We start from the raw sequence: 21052 nt of genomic DNA, 5'->3' as shown, positions 1-21052 counted from the left end.
GATCCGATAGTGCTGCTGTGTGGAGGTAGCCTGGGAGGGTTAAGAGCAAGCACTGTGCCACTGCGAGGTATTCTAATTTTCCACAGAACTCACACACTTTCCAAAGCTGCAGCGAAGGGCTACTGGCACTTACCTGGTGACAGGCGTATCTGAATAAGTGATCCACTAGAAGCCAGATCTCCTTGGGGACCTGCAGGGGTCTCTCACTTGTACCTTCGTCCAAGGGGACCATCTGCAGAAGGGATTTCTCCTAACAGATGAGAAGGGATGAGAATCAAAAGGGGTCTCAGGATTAAGACTTCCATGGGTCACTTAATCTCCTTCAATTTCTGCTCACAAGGGTACAAATGTGGTCCTCATCTCCTAAGATGTTTCATTTTTCCCACAGGACACACCCCTGGGCAGAGGGCACACAATGCTGCTTGCTGTAGTTACAGGACCCCCTTTCCTAAATGCCTCGGTTAATTGTTGAACAGTTCATTTGGTTTAGGGTGTTTACCATGTGGCCCGATTCTGCGCTGTATATTCTTTCCAAGATACACACACCAGGGGCGACTTGTGGACCAGTAAGTCACAACCGTCCGGACAGTGTCTTGAGGGCTCAGTGCCTACACTTAGATTTTTGTTTCACTTTTAACTTATTCTTCTTTCAGGCCTCACCACAAATACTATTGTTTGCACTGTTGGCTTAAATGAGGTAGTTGGTTCCAAGCAATTAAAGACAACTCTCCACATTAGACCCACATGCATGATGACTTTGAGGTTGATCGGCGTTCCAATCTTAAAGCACTGAAGATCCAAAAACAGTACACTGAATACAGCAAACCGAGAGCCGGAAATACCATGAAAAGATTGGGGGCTGATTCCAGAAGCTGTCACTTCTGTTCATGGCTCTGCGCTGTTCCTTGGGGGCTTTTACTTCTCTCACCTATCTTTCTACTATCTGTTGGGTTCTTGTGAAGCACTGTAAGAGTACAACCCACAAATGACATAAATCAGAATACTAACCAACTCTGAATTTAAAAATGGCTAGGGAATAAACTCAGTTATCTTGGGCTTATGTAGTCAAATAGAAATTACATGAGAAATTGTCTGAAATAGGTTATCCGGCATCGGAAAATGGCCCTCAGACAAGTCCCAGTGGAGGAAACCATGTCCAGGGTTTAGATCCTCCCCTCCTCCAGATGAGGGTCACGTATTATGTACGTTCAACTACAGGGCATTCTTGCAGCCTGGAAGTCCCATACACTACCCCCAGCCGTGTGCCTTTCAGAGAAAGCAAAGCACGTCACTGCTCTCACAGAGACCACGTACGCTACGGCAGGGATCAGGTCTCTTCTCAACGTTCTGTTCTCTAATGAGCACGGATGACCCTTTAAAGCCCTTGTGGCTTTCTAAGGGAATAAGGGAGGGCATGGAGCATGACAGTCGCTGATCACTGAAAATCTGATTCTTTTCAGATTCTTTTTGTGTCCTTTCTTTTCCGGGGATTCTATCACTTGATACTCATGCTCCTTAGACCTGCCAGAACTTCTACCAGTGGCTCAACCACTGACTTCTTTCTGGTTTTGAGTATTAAACCCAGGTAAGCACATGCTCTGAGTCAACACTGTCCACAATGCACTCTGCTAACTTTCTGGAGCAAACACAGCCCATGTACAGATTCCTCAGCAGATGCCTCTTCGCTTATCATATATAAATTATTCAGCACTGAGTCATGTACTTTACAAAAAATCTGACATCCAACTGGAGCTTTTCCTGTACTCAGGCAACACAAGGCACTGTCCAAGATGAAAAGACAGAAAACATGGAGTGCTGTTAATAGAGAAGGCTGGGAAGCAGAGCTGTCTCAAACCTTAGTGGTTTAAAAAGGTTAATAAAATGTCAGTATGCTGTACACACCATCTGCTATCTACTTTCAAGTTTATGTGTGATAATATAAAACATCATACTTGTGTCTCTAAAGTCTAGAGAGATCATGCACACAAAAAAATAAACAAATCCTACACACTATTGTGAATGCTAATTTTCAAAGGGAAGCCACGGCATTCTATATTCTTTCAAAAAGAAAAGGTGTCTCAATAGCCAAAACATGGAATCAAACAAGGTGTCCATCATCAGAGGAATGGCTAAAGAAAATGTGGGGTGTGTTGTGTGTGTGTGTACACACACACATACATACAGTGGAATATTACTGAGCTATAAAAAGAAACATTTTAGCATTTGCATCAAAATGGATGAAGCTGGAAGACATCATGTTGAATGAAATAAGCTGGTCACAGAAGGACAAATCCTGCATGTTCTCCCTTGTATGTAGGAGATAAAATTCAAAAAAAACAAAAAATAAAAAATAAAAAAACAAAAACAAACAAAAGAAATGGCTGTGAGTCAGTATTGCTGCAAATATATTCTTGTCAAACTTTCCTCTGTATCTGTGCCAAACCAATGGTCAGAAATGCCTTATTACTATGTATAAAAAGAAAAGGTGTCTGATCAGCCTAGATTTTGTGATGTTAGTGCTAATATCAAAAGCACACAAACAGTACACCCTCGGCCACATGGGGAGGTCACATTAAACATTGTAGGAAAGCACTTTAAGAATAAGAATGTTTCTCAATCCCATGTTGCTCTACTTCATAGCTCTGGGTGGAGCCAGGCACTCTCCAGGTTGAAGACAGAGAGGCAGTGAGGCACTGTAGAAGGAGTGCTTCACCAGCCATTCTGGAGACCTGGGTTCCAGTGCTCTCCACCTCACACCTCTGTGGTCAGGAGCACTACGACTTTAATAAGGTTTTCACCTTCTCTGGGCCTCGGCCATCTTGTCTGTTAGAACGGGGAAAATATCTGACCCTGTTTGATGGTGGAGGGCTGGACCCGACGATTCCTTATGATCTCGTCCAGCGCCACCTTTTTCTTAAGCCTCTCGGTGTGGTCTCTGAATAGTTGATCACTGTCATTGCTAACCCCAAATCACTTCCTCTAGTTTTACTGACACTGCAAGTGGAGGATAGCTAATATGTACCTTCTTCCAACTCATGAGCTTTCAGATTCCTCAAGACAACTCTGCTTACTTCTCAACTCAAAACTACAAATCTGGAAGCTGGAGTCATATTGCTTTGCTGGTATTAAGTCCCAATGACAGGATCAGTGCCAAAACATCTTTCCTGTACTTTGAACACACTTCAAGAGAGCTGGCAGGACTTTAGGGGATTCTCACCGGGTCAGAAGTCTCTGATATGGGGACACCTAGGGAGAAATTCCAGGGACCGCACAGTTAAGTGTTAATCAAGCACAGGGAAATGCTCGTAAGTACCAATGGGTTGCATTACCTTTTCTAGGAAGCTGTCTTCTTCCTGAGAGCAGAGCAGGAAAAGAAAGTCATCGACAGATAGAAAACGATTAGAATTAATTTACAGAATTGGAAACAGATCAGTATTAGAACTCGCTAGCTTATTAGATACATATGCTTTATACAGCTTCAAATCCTTCAAGTAAATTATAATTCTTGAAAACGCAACACATTCTCCATATGCAAAGTTCTCTATCATGAATAGTAAATCTGTGTGCAGTTTATTGAGAACATCCTTCAAGAAACATACACGCAAGGCTTTTATGCCCTTTGACAGCCAGCTGCCAGCTGACCAGGCCAAATGCCCACTCATGTCTCTTGCTGATCATCTGCTGCTTGGAAGCGGGCCCTGCTGCTGGACTGTGTGGCTTCTCGCCCTACCCTAACGCCACATCAATGGAAGAATCTGGTCATTGGCCTGGCAGCAGTTACTTGGAAGGACAAGGTAAGCTACTTTCCTTTCTGTTGCTATTCCTCTCTCGCCAGCTAGCTTCCTAGGCAGTCTCTCAGACCCCTTTCCATTTCCCCGTGCCCACTCCCCTCCACCCAGAGAGCCCCCCACCCCCCCAGATTGGAAAGCCTGGGTCAGAGGATCCACCATATCCCCTACTGGGGTTATGAGAAAAAGAAAAGCAGGAAAGAGAAAGCAGGCGTCTTTTTAAATCTTCCCTTTTATGCTATTATCACATCCCAATAATAACTATCACCAGCACTTAAGGAGCATCTGCCATATACCAGGAACTGTGCAAAGCAGATATTGTTCTCATTTTACACATGAAGAAACCGAGGCTCTGAGAGGTTATTCCCTGAGCTGACACTGTTGGGCAGTAAGTGGCACAATCAGGATTGGAATCCAGCTCTGAGCGACTCCACAGTCACTAGCATTATGCTTGTGCAGCAACTCACAAAGGACAACGTTACTGTTTCCTGGAGGAAGAGGCAAGGGGAAAGCTGGGAGAATATATTTTCCATATATTAAAGATTCCATAGGCTAAAGATCCTGAAAAAAACCCACTTAGAAGGCAGCTTGGCTGACAGAAAGAGTATAGGCACTGGTGTTAGTCCAGGGTACAAACCTATGTTCTGCGTCTTAAGAATTTTGTATAGACCTCTAATTACCAAATTTCACACTGTCTGTTTTTCTTTCTTTGAGAGGCAGAGACAGAGAGCTCCCACTCACAGGTTCACTCCCCAGCTGCCTGCAGTAGCTGTGGAGACTGAAACTCAGCCTGGCTCTCCCATGTGGCTGGCAGGAAACCTATGACTTTAGCCATCACTCTTGCCTTCTGTGGTCTGTACGAGCAGGAGTCTGGAATCAGGAGCCAGAGGCAGTGATGGAAGCCAGGCACTTCCGCTGTGGGACGTAGGTGCCCCAACCAGCATCTCACCTGCTAGGCCGAATGCCCTCGCTGAGCCTCAGTTCCTTCGTCTCTGGGACAGCGGTAACATCTATATCATAGGGACCGGGAGGGGGGGCAGTATGCCAGGAGAAGGCCTGTGTCCAGCCCAGCAACTCTCAACTGCATTCCTCCCAATCTCACTATGGGCCACTAAGGACTCAAGAACAAATCGCATCTTAGGTCTGCCAGGTCAAAGAAGAAATCCCAATTTTACTATCTGGAATGTGTGGTGGTCAGGAGGGAGTCTGTGTACTGTGACATTCCAAGTTCTCATACTGAATGCATTTCCCCCAAACTACTGGTACATTCGGCAAGTAGGTTTTTTCTAAAAATATTGTTAGATATACTATGAATCACACATGTTCTTGTGGGTTTACCTAGACAAATACCACATCTAAGATGAAATAATCAGACTAACAGCGCTTTACATGGTACACAATATTTAAATTATCTGAATACTTCTAATACTAATTTGAGTGTCAAACATACTTGAATGCAATTTTAGAGCATAACCTTTTATAAAATGTAGGAGTAGGTGTTAGCAAATAGAGAATCTGCCTGACAGCTTTTATACTTTTCTTCCCATGAACACGTGACATGGGGTATGATGAGGAAGACTTGGCAGAGACTCTGTATTATAACTTGTCAAACCAGGTCATCAAAGACATTTTCTTTGAGTGGTGACTGTCTAGCCAGCAGTACAAGGCACTGTGCTAAAGCTTTTTGGGGAGAGGGCAATGAGGAATGAGGATTCAGAAAGGAGAAAGACCTGGTTGGTGCCTGAGTCTGGTATGCAGCTGACTTAGGGTGAGTGGTTCCAGAATTCATGGCCTGATATTGTTATAATTCACAAATATAAGCTTTCAATAAAAGGTTACTAGCCTTTATTTTTTTATTTTTTTTAATTTTTTGACAGGCAGAGTGGACAGTGAGAGAGAGAGACAGAGAGAAAGGTCTTCCTTTTGCTGTTGGTTCACCCTCCAATGGCCGCCGTGGCCGGCGCGCTGCGGCCGGCGCACCGCGCTGATCCGATGGCAGGAGCCAAGTACTTATCCTGGTCTCCCATGGGGTGCAGGGCCCAAGCACTTGGGCCATCCTCCACTGCACTCCCGGGCCACAGCAGAGAGCTGGCCTGGAAGAGGGGCAACCGGGACAGAATCCGGTGCCCTGACTGGGACTAGAACCCGGTGTGCCAGCGCCGCAAGGCGGAGGATTAGCCTAGTGAGCCGCGGCGCCGGCCACTAGCCTTTAAAAGAGTCACAGGATTTGAGATGTGCAGTAATGGATTAAACACCTGTGGAGGGGCAGGAGCTTTATACTGGGAGCTCATTTGTTTGGGTAAAGGTATAGATAAAGTAGATGTAAATTATACTTAATTAAACACTACTCTCAATTCTGGAAATGGAAAATATTATTTGACATCCAGTAATAAACAGGCTACCTTCTTATTTTTTAAATGATATACTTATTTATTTGAAAGTAAGAGCTAAGGAGAGAGAGAGAGAGAGAGAGAGACAGATCTTCCATCTGCTGGTTCACTCCCCAAACAGCTGCAATGGCCAGGGCCTGGCCAGGCCAAAGCCAGGAGCCAGGAGATTTCTCCAGGTCTCCCACATGGGTGCATGGGCCCAAGCACTTGGGCCATTCTCTGCTGCTTTCCCAGGTGCATTAGCAGGGAGCTGGATCAGAAGTGGAGCAGCTGGGACTTTAACCAATATCCATTTGAGATGCTGGTGTCTCAGGTGGCAACTTTAGCTGCTATATCCCAACAGACTACTTTTAACGAGGTCCTAAAGTTATTACTAATCATTTAGTTTCACTCATTTTAAGGGGTAGAGGCACCTGCTCTCTGCAAAAGACTATGCACTGATCACATTAAAAAAGGAAAAATAGTTTAAGATCTTCCCTGTGGGGCCACAATGGCACCTGGCAGGTACAATTCAAATCATTCTTCACCCCAACATTCACCCTTAGAAAGATGTACCCAGTAGTATATGCAGCTACAATAATATAAAAGCAGCAGATTGAAACTTAAAATAAAAAGCAGAAAACTGAATGGAAACTGCATTCTAAATAGGATTAGTCTATATGAAATAAAGACAGAGACACACACACACACACACACACACACACACACTATATACACACCTAACAGGATAACTAATGGGTGATAGGTGGTTGGATCAGTATGACAAAGAAGACATGCACATTGGTTCATGTGCTGGCTGCTCCACTTCTAATCCAGCTCCCTGCTAGTGCACCTGGGAGGGCAGTGGAAGATAGCCCAGGTGCTTGGACACCTGCTACCTTAGTGGAAGAATTGGATGAAGGTCCTGGCTACTGGCTTTGGCCTGGTCAGCCCTGGTCATTCTGGCCATTTGGAAAGTGAACCAGCAGATGGAAGATCTCTGTCTCTGCCTTTCAAATAAATATATAAAAAAGCTTAAAAAAAAAAACCACCCAGTGAGTCATCACTGGGGATGATTAAATCACTAAAGCTGCTATTCCTGTTATTTCAGATTTTTGATTGTCATGTCCCCAAACAGTTTCTCCACCCATCCATCAACCTTTTTTTTTTAATCTCTGTATTTCCAATCAAAACCCTTAATCAGATTAGGCAAATTCAAACCCGGTCTCCTTTCCATGAGTCCATTCTATATGCAACACGAGACACATCAGTTTACAAATTCATGCTACTCATCAAAGGCTTCTGCTTTGATGCCCTTTGGCTCAAGCATACGGTCATGTGTTGGATTCATGACTGTATCAGTCACCTGCCCCTGCCTAATCAGCTTCACACACTCTTATTTATAATCTCCATTCTTCCCAAGGAAATCTCACAATTTTTCATACAGCGTCTTTTCACTTTCCCCTCCTACCATTTACTCAAGATGTCCCTTGCAGCTGGAAGATCCCATTTGCTCAATAGACTAATATGTGTTTCTTAAGTACTTGAATTTGGCTGAAAATACCCTTATGACTAACCTCAATCACCTTCTTAATTTACTTTATTCTTATGTGCTGCATTTATTTTATGTTAATGTTATATGCATCAAATAGTCATTTAAAAAACTCAAATGGGTTGATTTTGAGATTGATTTTTCCAGAGATTAATCAATAAGCTTTTATAACAAATGAGGACTTGAGTAAACAGCATAGGAATCTGTTAGCACAAACGATAAGCTCCCTAACATTAGATTTAAGTCACTTGCCAAAGTATTGATTTACCAAATACAGTGTACATTAGCCAGTAAAGGTGGTTAATATTTAGATTATCTCTAACCAAACTCTGATTCTAACCACCATTTAGAAGTCAGCCATATTATACATGCAAGTATGCTTTCACCACCACTGTATTATAGGAACCCAATAAACTCTGTAATTTATTATATCCAGTATATAATGAATAAATGCTGATGATTTGCTATTTAATATGTTAGTTAAGAAACCAGAAAAATCTATCTTCATTCTGGGAAAGAATAAAGATGATTACAAACAGTAGATCGTCATCTACTTCTCACTTGTGCTAATTCCAACTCTTCTAGGAGTGGCAAAATCATTGTTAATGAGAAGGGCGGGAGGAATGAAAAGGTCTTAGCAGTTATTTCATCTTGCATTTAGTGGGAAGGGGCACAAGAACCTTCCTGAAACAGTACATGGAGAGATGACACACGCACTGAGCGCATTTCTGGCTTTACCAAATTTTCACTATCGCATCGTCTGAGGGATTTGAAATATCATCTTGGGTCTTAGAAAAAATATGAACAAACATTAGACCTAAGGAAGCATTTCAGAAGGCAATATCAAGTAAAAACAGAGTGGGGAGGAAGGTATTAAGAATGCGATACTGACTGTTAGTTCAGTTCAGTTTCAGGGCATTTTACATTTTAAAAAAATTTATTTATTTTCATTTTATTTGAAAAATAGAAAGAGAGAAAAACATAGGCAGATAGTGAGTGAGAGAGGGATGGAGAAAAGAGAGAGAGGGAGAGGGAGAGATCTTCCATCTGCTGGTTCACTTTCCAAATGCCCACAACAGCCAGGTTTTAGCTCAAGCTAAAGCCAGGAGCTGGGAACTCTACCTGGGTCTCCCACTTGGGTGGCAGGGACCCGAGTTCTTGAGCCATCCCCTGCTGCCCTAGTAGGATGCTGGAACAGAAAGCAGAGGTGAGATTCAAACCTAACTACTCTAATATGGGATGCAGGTATCCCAACACGTCTTCACAGCCAAATACCTGCCGCAGATACTGATTATTTTACATTGCATTGCTTGTTTTCTGCCCCACACGTAACATGGATAATTTCTTCAACAATTAAATATAGTAATCTAGGAACACTGAAATTTAACAGACCGTAGACCCTAAGTCCTACAAAATAAAAGGTTAAGAAAGAAGAAATGACAGCCAGCCAACCACATGGAATTTAATAAAAACGGAGCAATTTTTTAATGAAAAAATAATCAGGGTTTTATTTTTAACCTTAAATCACCTGTACATTCCAAGAAGGAAAATGGTTCCTAAGACCCCTTAATTCCACTAATGACTTCGGCCATTTCTTTTTCATGGATAGACAAGGTAGAATTGCTTGCTAATATATTTTACATAGAATAAAAACTGTCATGCTGGCTGAGCATCCTTCTAGCCACTTCCATAACTAATATGGGAGAATTATGGCAAAGGGTATTAGTATGCCTCCACCAACTTTTGACCACAAATAAAGCAGGTTCCAGTTTACTGGAAATAAGAGGGAGTGGGGTATAAAGGGAGGAGTTAAACAAAATATCAAGAGGAAACAATCAGACAAGTTGAGGAAATGGTAGATCCTTGACTTGACAATTGTACTAGACTTAAAAAAAAAGTCAACGTCATTAAACAAACAAAAAAAGCAGAGAACTGCTCTAACTCTACAAAAAGACTGCGGGAGACCACACCAAATGTGCTGCATGAATTAAGACTGGATTTTGACTTTTAAAAAGCTCTATGTGGGGACCAGCACTGTGGCATAGCAGGTTAAACTGCCGCCTGCAGTGCCGGCATCCCATATGGGCACCAGTTCAAGTCCCGGCTGCTCCACTTCCGATCCAGCTCTCTGCTATGGCCTGGGAAAACAGTGGTAGATGGCCCAAGTCCTTGGGCCCCAGCATGCATGTGGGAGACTCAGAAGAAGCTCCTGGCTCCTGGCTTCAGATTGGCACAGCTCTGACAAATTGGGGAGTGAACCAGCAGATGGAAGACCTCTCTCTCTCTCTCTGCCTCTCCTTCTCTCTCTCTCTGTAACTCTGACTTTCAAATAAATAAATAAATTTTTTTTTAAATTAAACTATATATGGTCAGCATCGTGGTGCAGTAGCTCGAGTCCGGCTGCTCCTCTTCTGATCCAACTCCCTGCTAATGTGCCTGGGAAAGTAGTAGAAGATGGCCCAACTACTTGGGCCCCTGCCACCCATGACCCAGAAGAAGCTCTTGGCTTCAGCCTGGCCCAGCCCTGTTTATTGCAGCCAGCTGGAGAGTGAACCACCAGATGGAAGATATCCCTCTTTGTCCCTCTGCCTCTCCTCTCTCTGTAACTGCTTTTCAAATAATTTTTTTTAAATCTTTAAAAAAACACTGTAAAAGAAATTCTTGGGATAATTGGAGAAATCTGAATATGGAATGGATGTCAGAAGATTCTATGGGTTACTGCTTGTTTTCTTAAGTGCAATAATGGTATATTGTGCTCATACAGAACCTTGTCCTTTTTCTTAAGAGATGCACGCTGCTGTCATCACTGGAGAAGTAACATAATATGCCACTTTGCCCCCCTCCCTCCATTCTGTCTATATGTACACAGGCATGCAGCAGCTCATGGTATACTGTTCTTTCAGATCTTCTACAGACTGGACAGTTTTTGTGATAAAAAGCTGGGACAAAGAAATGGTATTTGCAATGAAGGGAAGAGGTGGGAAAGGGGAGAATAATTTCATCATTTAGAAGGTATTCTCAAAGGCAAAATGCCAAATTTGAGCCAGTAATATGGTGGCAGAAGAAAAACCAAGTTCGTGACAAACAGCAGAATTGCAGGATATAGATTTCTGAAGAAAATGGTTCTTCAGAGGTAATACAGTCAGGAGGGAAATGAGTATAATTCCAGGAGAGCATGCAGGGACAGGATTCAAGTGTTTTAATCGGCTGTGTGAATCAGAGCTAAAACAATTCCATGGCAACAGAGCAGATTGCTCAGATGAGCCAGCAACCTGTCTTTTGGTCTAGCCTGCCCGCTAGATGATAAAGAACCAACCCGAATATTAATGGCAACACGAATGTATGGCTGTCATGTCACCTAATTTTCTTTTGGTGAAAGACCAAGAACAGACTTGCGCCTCAGTTTTCTCATATGCTTAATAAGGATAGTACCGCCTGCCCTACTTACAGGAACCTCACACACATGTTCATGTATATACACGTGACAAGTGACTTGAGACTAGGAAGAGCTTAACAAACTAGCATTATATCTTTGAGACAGGGAGCCTTTAATCTTATTTGGTGAGCTCAGTGTTATCCGTTATTTTCCTGACAAGCGCCAACTACAGATTAGCCTCTTCTTTCCACTTAGGATTAATCTAATCGAAGAGGTGCTACTATAGAGCACTATTCTTTATTTCTCAACATTCTCCCTGCTCCCTCCTGTCCCCCACCCAAGAGAGAAAGCAGAGACAATGAGGAGGTTTACGTCTTAGGATGTTTCTCACCAAGTCTATGAGTTTGGTAACAGGAACTTCTCGGATTGGTCTTTTCATTCTGCACAAAGCCTCTAAAGATGTACCAAAGCAACTTGGGAGGTAATTTCCACTGATAGTCAAGAAGTAGTCTTTGCCTCGATCCAGGTGAAGGACAAGAATATCTTCAATCTTATCTTCCCCTGAGTTCAGGATGGTCACAGAGTCTTTGCTGACATACACATCAAGAGAAATGTCCACCGTCTCATCTGAAATGCAAGAGACAACAGACAGTGATAGAGAATCTTCCACTGGGAAAGCAAAAGTGGTATGAGAACCAATAGTACACATGTCCTCTAGAAAGTCATCAAGCAACCAAAGGGAAGACTGGACACACAAAAAAGGTATCACCAATATAATGACGGTGAAGGTCAGAGACATGTGGTTAGAAAACAAGAGGTTAAACTGAGGAGATGGTACATTGCGTGCAGAGACCAAAGTAAAGGGAAAACTCACTTGGCTCCAAGTAGCCCTCAAAAGGTTCAGCCCGAAGCCATGGCTTGCAGTACTGGCTGTCATTAAGTTTAGGGATGAAAGAAAAATGGCAGGGAACCTGTCCATTGTTGCTGATCTGGAACTTCTCCTTTTGTAGTTGCCGAAACTTCACATTTTCAAACACAAACTGGGGAATAACAGACAGACACAAACATGCATCACTAGTAGGGGAAGTAAGTCAGTTGGATTATTCCATAGAGACTGAATATAAAGAACACGGTCATCAATAACCAGGTGTGCAAATGCCATCTGCACTCAGCAACTGAGCCGATTTCACACCATCCATGTTCATACATGGTTATATTCACACCAGCAGAGGGGTTAGGTGGCTCTTGCTACTACTCTAGGCTACCCTTATTGCTTCTGGGATCCTAAAAGGGTAACCTAACTTTGGTCCAGGGGATTCATCTTGTGACAAAGTCCTGGTTTCCGAGGGATGAATGAACCAGTTGCTCTGAAATGTTAAATATAAGTGGCTAACATCTGAGGGCTTACGATATGCCAGGCGCTGTTCTAAGAACTTTGCATGTCTGAACTCTTAGAACCATCCCTTAAGCCAGGAAAGGACGCTGTGGCTCTGAGAAGGTCATGCAGCACTGGGATGGGAACAGAGGTGGTCCCACTCCCGTATACATGGCCTTAACCGCTTTGCCGTGAGGCCTCTTGTGAGTAACATCGTTTCTTCTGTGCCAGCCACAACGGGCAGCAGATAGGGTGGCCATGGATTTTTGCTCACCTCCCGCCTGCTGAGTTCTAAGGAAGGAAGGAAATCATTTTCCATCCTGTCCATGATGCGTACAATATCTTCAAAGACTTTCCGATACCTCCGCTCATCCACAACCTTCACCTGAAACAAAATGAACCCGCTTTTCAGTCTCACACACTCCCAGATAATTTCTCTTGAGATTATCTAACAATTTAAAACTGGCTGTTACAATCATTTAAAATAAAACTGCAGGGCGAACAACGTCCTCAAATACTTCTGATATCTCGCTTCAGCCACAACTTTCACCTGAAAGAAAACAGATCCTTATTTTAGTCTATGTTCTCTCCGCTTCTGTATCTCCAAGTCTCTCTATTAATTTTTAAAAGATTACTCAGGCAAACATAAGTTAAACTAAGCATGATAGAAGCACACACTTTAAGCTAAAGGTAAGGTTAATTGGCTGATTTTCAAAAAAAGCTGAAAGCTCTATGTTAAGAAGGCTTGCAGTAATAAATACTTGGGAAGAATATTTGTTTGCTCAATTGTTAAGCTATTAGTAGCGGTGAAAATGTGAATGTGGTAAAAATTATTTCCTGCACTGTACAACATAACAGCATCAAAACATACCCATTACCGTTTATAATATTCATCATAAAGTGGTGAAGAGAGAAGATATGATTAAAGTGTGGAACTCTATTAGCTGCTATGCACAACACTAAGAATCATAAGACCATGATTCAGACTGGTAATGGCAAAGGTATGTTAGTAAATGGAACCTATGGTCATTTTCAAAAATGGTTGACACAAAACGTCCTAGACTAAAATCACACAGTCAAAGCATCTTGACCGATGCATCAAAAAACTTCCCACCCGACACAGCAATTTCAGCTTCCTGACATAGCTATGTTTTGTCAATATTACACTAATGCCAAAATGAACATAACTGACATAGTATTTTTAACTTTATCCAGATATCAGTTTTTTAGAATAAAAAACTTCACAAAAATCCATGTCAAAAAAATGATTCACGCACATACAATAGAGTTTCTAAGGCAGATGTAGAAAATAGAACATCAAAGCTCAGCCGACTATCTCAGACTAGGAAGACTTTTTTAACATATTTGAACCACAATTCTTAGAGAACTGAGGATCAAGCCATCACTTCAGCATTAGCAGGGTCCATACTATACATAATGATAGGTTAAGATGAATTTTATCTATTTACAACATTTTGCAACTCTTTATTTCAAAGTACTGTATGCATGGTTTTTTTAATCTTCATAACCTGCAACCAAATCAAGGGATATTCTTCGGGTAGCTGGGAACGTGGACATATAAGATCAACTAACTGGCGCACTGCCATAGTTATTACCAAAGGTGACACTGGACCACTAGTGGAAGACCCTTTCTAAAATACCAGGTATGTGAGAGAACCTACTTGGGTACATCTTAAAAGCATAGCTGTTTGGGCCTTCTAATCCTAACCTCCAAGGTTGGAGCCCATTCACCTACACCTTTGGGAAAAGCTTGCTAGGCAATTCTAGGTCCACCAAGGTCTGAGAACCAACACAACAGGTGACAGTATCAAGTGTGGGGTAGAACCCTATCTTAACTCAATCTCAGCCAGCTGACATAAAGTTTCTGAAACGAGTTGGCCACCAAACACTTGGCTCCTTTGTTAACAATCATCAGTACCGACGGTGGTCAAAACGTAATGTGGTTTCTAAAGCCACTAATCACAGCATACCCAAGAGTCCAATATATGGGGGTGGTTACACCATAAAGTCAAACCTTTTCTCAGTAGGTTATCGTGATTACAGCACTTAACGGCACATCAAGAATACTGGGGGGGAGGTGTGTGGGGTGTGTGATACCAAAGAATTTCACCACCTTCAGGGAAACGCATAATAAACTAGGTCTCTATGTAGTAACAAGGATAGCTTTCTAAGATATACCATAAAATTTTTTAAAAAAAAGGAAATGGTGGATCAATATATGTAAGATGCAACCATTTATGACACATACACCTACATACAAAACATTTTATTTACAGGTAAACAAAAAAGCAAATGCAAAGGGTTAGAACTGCACTGATACAGTAGCCACTAGCCACACAGGGACATTTAAATTTAAATTACTTCAAATTAAATATAATCAAAAGCTTAGTTCTCAGTGGCACTAGGCCACTTTTAAGTACACGATATCCACTTGCGGCTAATAGCTACCGGACAATAGTGCATTATCACGGAAAGCACTATTGAATAGCACTGGTCTAGAAAGATATAAACTCCTAAGGCAGTCAGCCTGGTTGGGGAATGGGGATTTTGGCAAAGGTGGGAATAGGAGACATAACAGGAATCAAAGAGTATCAGGGTTATCCGTAATTCTACTTAATTGTTTTTTTTTTTTTAATTTTAGGAAAAAAGTACTTTTGAGTTGCTGTAGAATTTTAAACATCATTAAAAACTGGAAAGGTAGACTTTTTTTTTTTACAGGCAGAGTGGACAGTGAGAGAGAGAGAGACAGAGAGAAAGGTCTTCCTTTGCCGTTGGTTCACCCTCCAATGGCTGCCGCGGCTGGCGCACCGCACTGATCCGATGGCAGGAGCCAGGTGCTTCTCCTGGTCTCCCATGGGGTGCAGGGCCCAAGGACTTGGGCCATCCTCCACTGCACTCCCGGGCCACAGCAGAGAGCTGGCCTGGAAGAGGGGCAACCGGGACAGAATCCAGCGCCCCGACCAGGACTAGAACCCGGTGTGCTGGCGTCGCAAGGTGGAGGATTAGCCTAGTGAGCCGCGGCGCCGGCCGGAAAGGTAGACTTTTATGAATGAAACACAAAAATACACAGGGAGCCTGGAAACTTAAAAAATATTCCACTGGGAGCTCTGGGTTATGTGTTATAGAGGATTAATATTCCAAGGTTCTGAAAAGAAATACAAACAAATAAAAGCTAAGCATGGCTGATAAAACCAAAAATGTTAGTGTTGGAGGCAAAGACAGCCTCTTAAAAAGGATTAAGAGAATTCAAACAAAAGAAAGGGAGCAGCCACCAGGTGCAGACTAGAAATGAGATGTAGGTTAGAAGTAGTATCTGGACCCGGCGCTGCGGCTCACTAGGCTAATCCTCCACCTAGCAGCGCCGGCACACCGGGTTCTAGTCCCGGTCGGGGCGCCGGATTCTGTCCCGGTTGCCCCTCTTCCAGGCCAGCTCTCTGCTGTGGCCCGGGAAGGCAGTGGAGGATGGCCCAAGTGCTTGGGCCCTGCACCCCATGGGAGACCAGGATAAGTACCTGGTTCCTGCCATCGGATCAGCACGGTGCGCCGGCCGCAGTGCGCCGGCCGCAGCGGCCATTGGAGGGTGAACCAACGGCAAAGGAAGACCTTTCTCTCTGTCTCTCTCTCTCACTGTCCACTCTGCCTGTCAAAAAAAAAAAAAAAAGTAGTAGTATCTGAAAGTATACAAGGGGTCTTCATAAAGTTCATGGAAAATGTTCAGTAGCTTTTAATTGCATTTTCCATGAACTTTCTGAAGTACCCTGGCATTCAGTCAATAAGTACTTTAGGACTACAGAGGTAGTAAGACAGAGTAGTGGAAAAAGCACAGAGTTCGGAGTTCAACAGACTTAAGACTTGATTCTCAGCTCTTCTAGTGGAATGCTCTCAAAGAAATTACTAAACTCATTGGTTCTCCATCTGCTCCCCTGTTAAATGAGAAATACTGAAGTCAAAGCACTGTTGTGGGCGGTCAATGAGATGTGTACAAATTGTCAAACATAGTCCATGGCCCATAGCTATCAGCTGCTATCTGAGGACCACTTGATATTATTGAACATTACTGTTTTAAAATTTTCAAAATGGACAAAAGTAGACATCATTATCTTGATAAAATTTAAAATCTGGAGCCAGTGTTGTGGCACAGCAGGTTAAGTTGCTGCCTGTGATGCCAGCATCCCATATGAGCATTGCTTTGAGTCCTGGCTGCTCCACTTCTAGTCTATCTTCCTGCTAATGCACCCAGGGAAAACAGCAGAAGATGGCCCAATTCCTTGGGGCTCTGTCACTCACATGGGAGACCCAGATAGGGGTCTAGGCTCCTGGCTTTGGCCTGGACTAGCCCTGGCTGTTGTGGCCAATGGGGAGTGAACCAGTGATGGAAGAGCTTTCTCTCTCCCTTTCTCTGTAACTCTGCCTTTCAAATAAATAAAAATAAATGTTTAAAAAAATTTCAACTCTTAGACTATGACCTATATTGTTAAAGGAGAAGTCACAAAGTCACTTTTTTGAAACAGGATCAGGATAAGATATGTTGGTAATACCTATCTCTGAAACCCCCAACACTAACATATAGACAGGAGACAGAAATTCACCCTACTATGTTCTTTGTCTGAACTCATGAATCCTCATGAGTAGGTACCATTATTATCCATGTTTTATCAAGGAGGAAACTGAGGCACAGGGATGTTATATGAATTGTCCATGATTACACAGTTAGGAAGTGGCTGAACTGGGATGCAAATCAAAGCAATCTACTATAAAAATCCATCCAACTGAGTGCTGCACTATTTACATTCTGACAGATTACATGACCACAGGTCTGCAAAATCAACAAGCAATAACCTAGATGCACTGGCTATAAGAACTTAAATCAGCAAGATGATGAGATAAAACCTGTGTACCATACAGCTAAAAAAATACAATGGGAGAAAAAATGCTTTGTTCACAATAGAGACAAATAACTGGCCACTTGGTATCGTGGCACAGCAGATTAAGCTGTTGCCTGCAATGCCAGCATCCCAGATGCATGCCGGTTCATGTTCTGGCTGCTCCACTTCCAATCCAGCTTCATGCTAATGTGCCTGAGAAAGCAGCAGATGGCCCCAAATGCTTGGGCCCCTGCCACCCATGTGGGAGACCTGGATGAAGCTCCAGGCTCCTGGCTTTGGCCTGGTCCAGCCCCAGCCATTGCGATCATTTGAGGAGTGAACCAGCAGGTGGAAGATTTACTCTCTCTGTCTCCACAACTCTGCTTTCAAATAAATACATAAATATTTTAAATAAATGAATGAATGGCCATTAATTTAGCCCAGGATGCAATAGAGTTAAAGAAAAACTCAAGCCCTATACTACTGGACAGGAGGACTTCACTATACCAGGGATGACACTACACCTCTTAAGGCAATGTGTGGATTCCGTGGTAGTGCGATCAGTCTGTGCCTCTGCTCTTGCTGTCCTCATCCTTCTACCCGGAGCTTCTCCTGACGCTTCCCTTCCTTCCTGATGAAAAGCTGCTTGTCCTTTAAAACCTAGCTTCTGACTTTTCTGTAGGCATTCTGACTTTAGGAGGCTCAGGTTCCCACCCAGCCATCACACAGCACTGAAATTTCTGGGTCACTAAAAAGCCTGGAGTGTGGAAAGCTAGATGGAAAGCACTTGAGAGGGCTAGGGGCACAGAGCTCTTAATGCTGCAGATAATTTTTGGTTATTGAACATTTATGGCTCACTGAATTACTTATCTGTTTGGAGTCTAAACAATGCTCTAGGAACAGATGCTTACCAGAAAAATAAATTAATAAACAAACAGGTGCTTACCCCAATATGGAAGAGTGAGCTAACAGGCTTGTGGTCACTGGTTTGCAGTTCCATGTGACTCCGGTAATGAAGCTGATTAACATTTGCTCCTCTCCAAAGAATTCGGTCACACCAGGCTGGAACCCGACATTTCCCACTGTAAATGAAAAAATGGGTTACAAAGAGAAACGACCACACAAGCGCGGAACACCTACCATGCTAGTTTAAGACCTGGGTCAAGCCCTCTTGTTACATGCTCCCAAAGAGCCACATATTTCTCCTTCCCTGACCATCACCGCAACAGTAATATTTCAAGTTCTGTGATGCAGGCTGTGTCTGCTTGTGTGCCACTGGAATTTTGGGCAAAGGAGGTGCTCAATGAATAGTTACCTAATGAATGAATGATCTGTCTTAAGATTAGAAGTATATTTTCAGCAGTGTTGCCACAGGTGAAAATATAATAGCATCTTCCTAAAATATCCTCAGAAGGTTTGGTTTATATTCAGAACATTTGCTCTTCCTATGTTCTCTGAAATGCAATGCCATTTCATGACAGACAGCTAGTGAATCCAGTCTAAAAATCCAGTCCTGTTGTCCTGGACTTGGATTAATCTCTGGACAGGAATAATAGTAGAGATGTTTCCCTTAAAACCTGAACTTTTATAGACAAGTCTAGCTTCTTCTAATAGAGATGAACTAACATGTAGGTATGTGAGTCTGAGCCTCTAATGATTCACAGAATACCAAGGGTAAGGAGAAAATCTATTTGTGACTCTATTGAAATAAGCAGCATCTTATACAGCTGATCCAGGAAGGAATACAAACATTCCTGTACAGTTGACTCTCCTGTGAAATGAGTAGAAGAAACAAGGCAAAGTGTACGAGACCTGTCAGTACCACTTTTTAGTCACTGACCAGCTACCTTGGAGCACAAGAGTTCGCACTCCTCCTGCCCCATCGCTCTGAGTCTGAAGTGGCTAAATATGCCCAGGAACTCTTACTCCTTCAAATGTCTGTGCTCAGCTAGCTAGGAAACCGTAAGACATAAAGAGATGGACAGGAGGGAGAGGAGAAACAGGTACCCAGCACTTCCTGACAGGGGCACTGTCATGGAGGGGATCAGGAAATCAAATGGCCTAGCAGAGTGGCTTCAGTGGTCTCCAGCAGGGGTGGACTTGTGGTCCAGGCATTAGGACTTTGCAAAGCCTCTCTTCTCCCAAGAGATTCTAATGTGCTCTCAGGATGGAGAACTACCGTGCTAGAGGAACCTTTCATGGTTTCTTTGGTTTCACCTTCTGGTATCTTGAGTTAAACAGCAAAGAAACAGTATGGAAAGAAATAGCCAGAACAGGGCAATAGGTAAGAAATAGGGCTGAGATCAGGAAAGCAAACATCTAGGCAAGCCTGGGGAGGTGAGAAATCGGCAATAGGCACTGAAGACAGTCCATAAAATGCCAACAGCCCTGACACGTAAGTAATGCTTTCCTAAGATAAGCTCATCTTTGAGTACACATGAATTGAAAACTCTTCTGCAGCAGCATCGGACCATTAGAGCTTTGTCACTGCTATGGCATGACCTAAACATTTCCTACTCTTTACCAGTACAGAAGCACAGAAATAAGGTCAAGCCTTAATCTATTCTACAAGAAGGTTCTCAGTACTTTTTACCTGGAATCCCATCGGTCTGTTTTTGAGTCATACTTGTAAGTGGGGATAAACTTGATTTCCCCTTCGTGGAAGTCAACAAAAGCTTTTTTCTGTGTGCGCTGAATATTTAGCTACAGATAGAAAAAAAATCATATAAGCAAGGCAATACTACCTCTTTTTCTTTTTAAAGATTTATTTATTTATTTGAAAGGCAGAGTTACAGAGAGAAACAGAGACAGAGAGAGAGACAGAGAAAGAGATAGAGATATCTTTCAGCCACTGGTTCACTCCCCAAATGCCCACAATGGCTAGAGCTGGGCCGATCTGAAGCCAGGAGCCAAGAGTTTCTTTCAGGTCTCCCATGAAGGTGCAGGGGCCCAAGCACTTCGGCCATCCTCCACTGCTTTCCTAGGCCATTAGCAGGGAGCTGGATCGGAAGTAGAGCAGCCAGGACTCAAACAGGAACCCATATGGGATGTTGGCACTGCAGGCCATGGTTTAACCTGCTGTACCACAGCGCTGGCCCTGGTAATACCATCTTAATATAGGTAGTAACCAGGTTGACTAGCCAGGGTTCTCATTTCTAAGCATCTAGTTCTACAGTCTTTACAACTGTGAGAGTACATAAAATTTCTGTATCTTGTGAATTAAATCTCAGCATGTCACTGCCATGACATCTAAACTCACCCTCAGATAAGATGCTTGTTATTAGTATATCACTAAGCTTTTCACTGCTAATTGTGGCCAGGGTAAAATGGAAGCATGCCATTTAAATAGTCCTAAATTCTTTGGAGCTCAGTAGGAAACGTCCAGCGTGATTTCAATATTTTTTTTAAGGAGGAAGAGGGAGGAAAGGAGAATTATCCCTCCCTTCTTTTTTTTTATTTTATTTTTTTTTATTTTTGACAGGCAAAACGGACAGTGAGAGAGAGAGACAGAGAGAAAGGTCTTCCTTTGCCGTTGGTTCACCCTCCAATGGCCGCCGCGGCCGGCGCGCTGCAGCCGGCGCACCGCGCTGATCCGATGGCAGGAGCCAGGAGCCAGGTGCTTTTCCTGGTCTCCCATGGGGTGCAGGGCCCAAGCACTTGGGCCATCCTCTACTGCACTCCCTGGCCACAGCAGAGAGCTGGCCTG

At 43.1% G+C, this 21052-nt stretch overlaps 1 protein-coding gene across 7 annotated transcripts in view; it reads right to left on the bottom strand.

Moving 5' to 3' along the window:
* The window catches only part of OCRL (OCRL inositol polyphosphate-5-phosphatase), a 62683-nt gene that overhangs the window by 5386 nt on the left and 36245 nt on the right, over window positions 1-21052 (bottom strand). For 6 of the 7 annotated variants that reach the window (XM_051827497.2, XM_070066466.1, XM_051827498.1 and 3 more), the window contains 7 exons: window positions 19940-20049; window positions 18293-18428; window positions 12735-12845; window positions 11960-12125; window positions 11477-11712; window positions 3330-3353; window positions 134-250 (listed from right to left, as the gene is read on the bottom strand). In XM_051827497.2, coding sequence (XP_051683457.1) covers window positions 134-250; window positions 3330-3353; window positions 11477-11712; window positions 11960-12125; window positions 12735-12845; window positions 18293-18428; window positions 19940-20049 — 900 coding nt within the window. The remainder of the gene's footprint in view (window positions 1-133; window positions 251-3329; window positions 3354-11476; window positions 11713-11959; window positions 12126-12734; window positions 12846-18292; window positions 18429-19939; window positions 20050-21052) is intronic. The other variant, XM_017349741.3, reaches the window with a different exon arrangement.

This window comes from Oryctolagus cuniculus, chromosome X (genome assembly GCF_964237555.1).
Source record: "Oryctolagus cuniculus chromosome X, mOryCun1.1, whole genome shotgun sequence".
In the NCBI taxonomy this organism is placed as follows: Eukaryota; Metazoa; Chordata; class Mammalia; order Lagomorpha; family Leporidae; genus Oryctolagus; species Oryctolagus cuniculus.
This window is presented reverse-complemented; position numbering and strand designations above follow the sequence as displayed.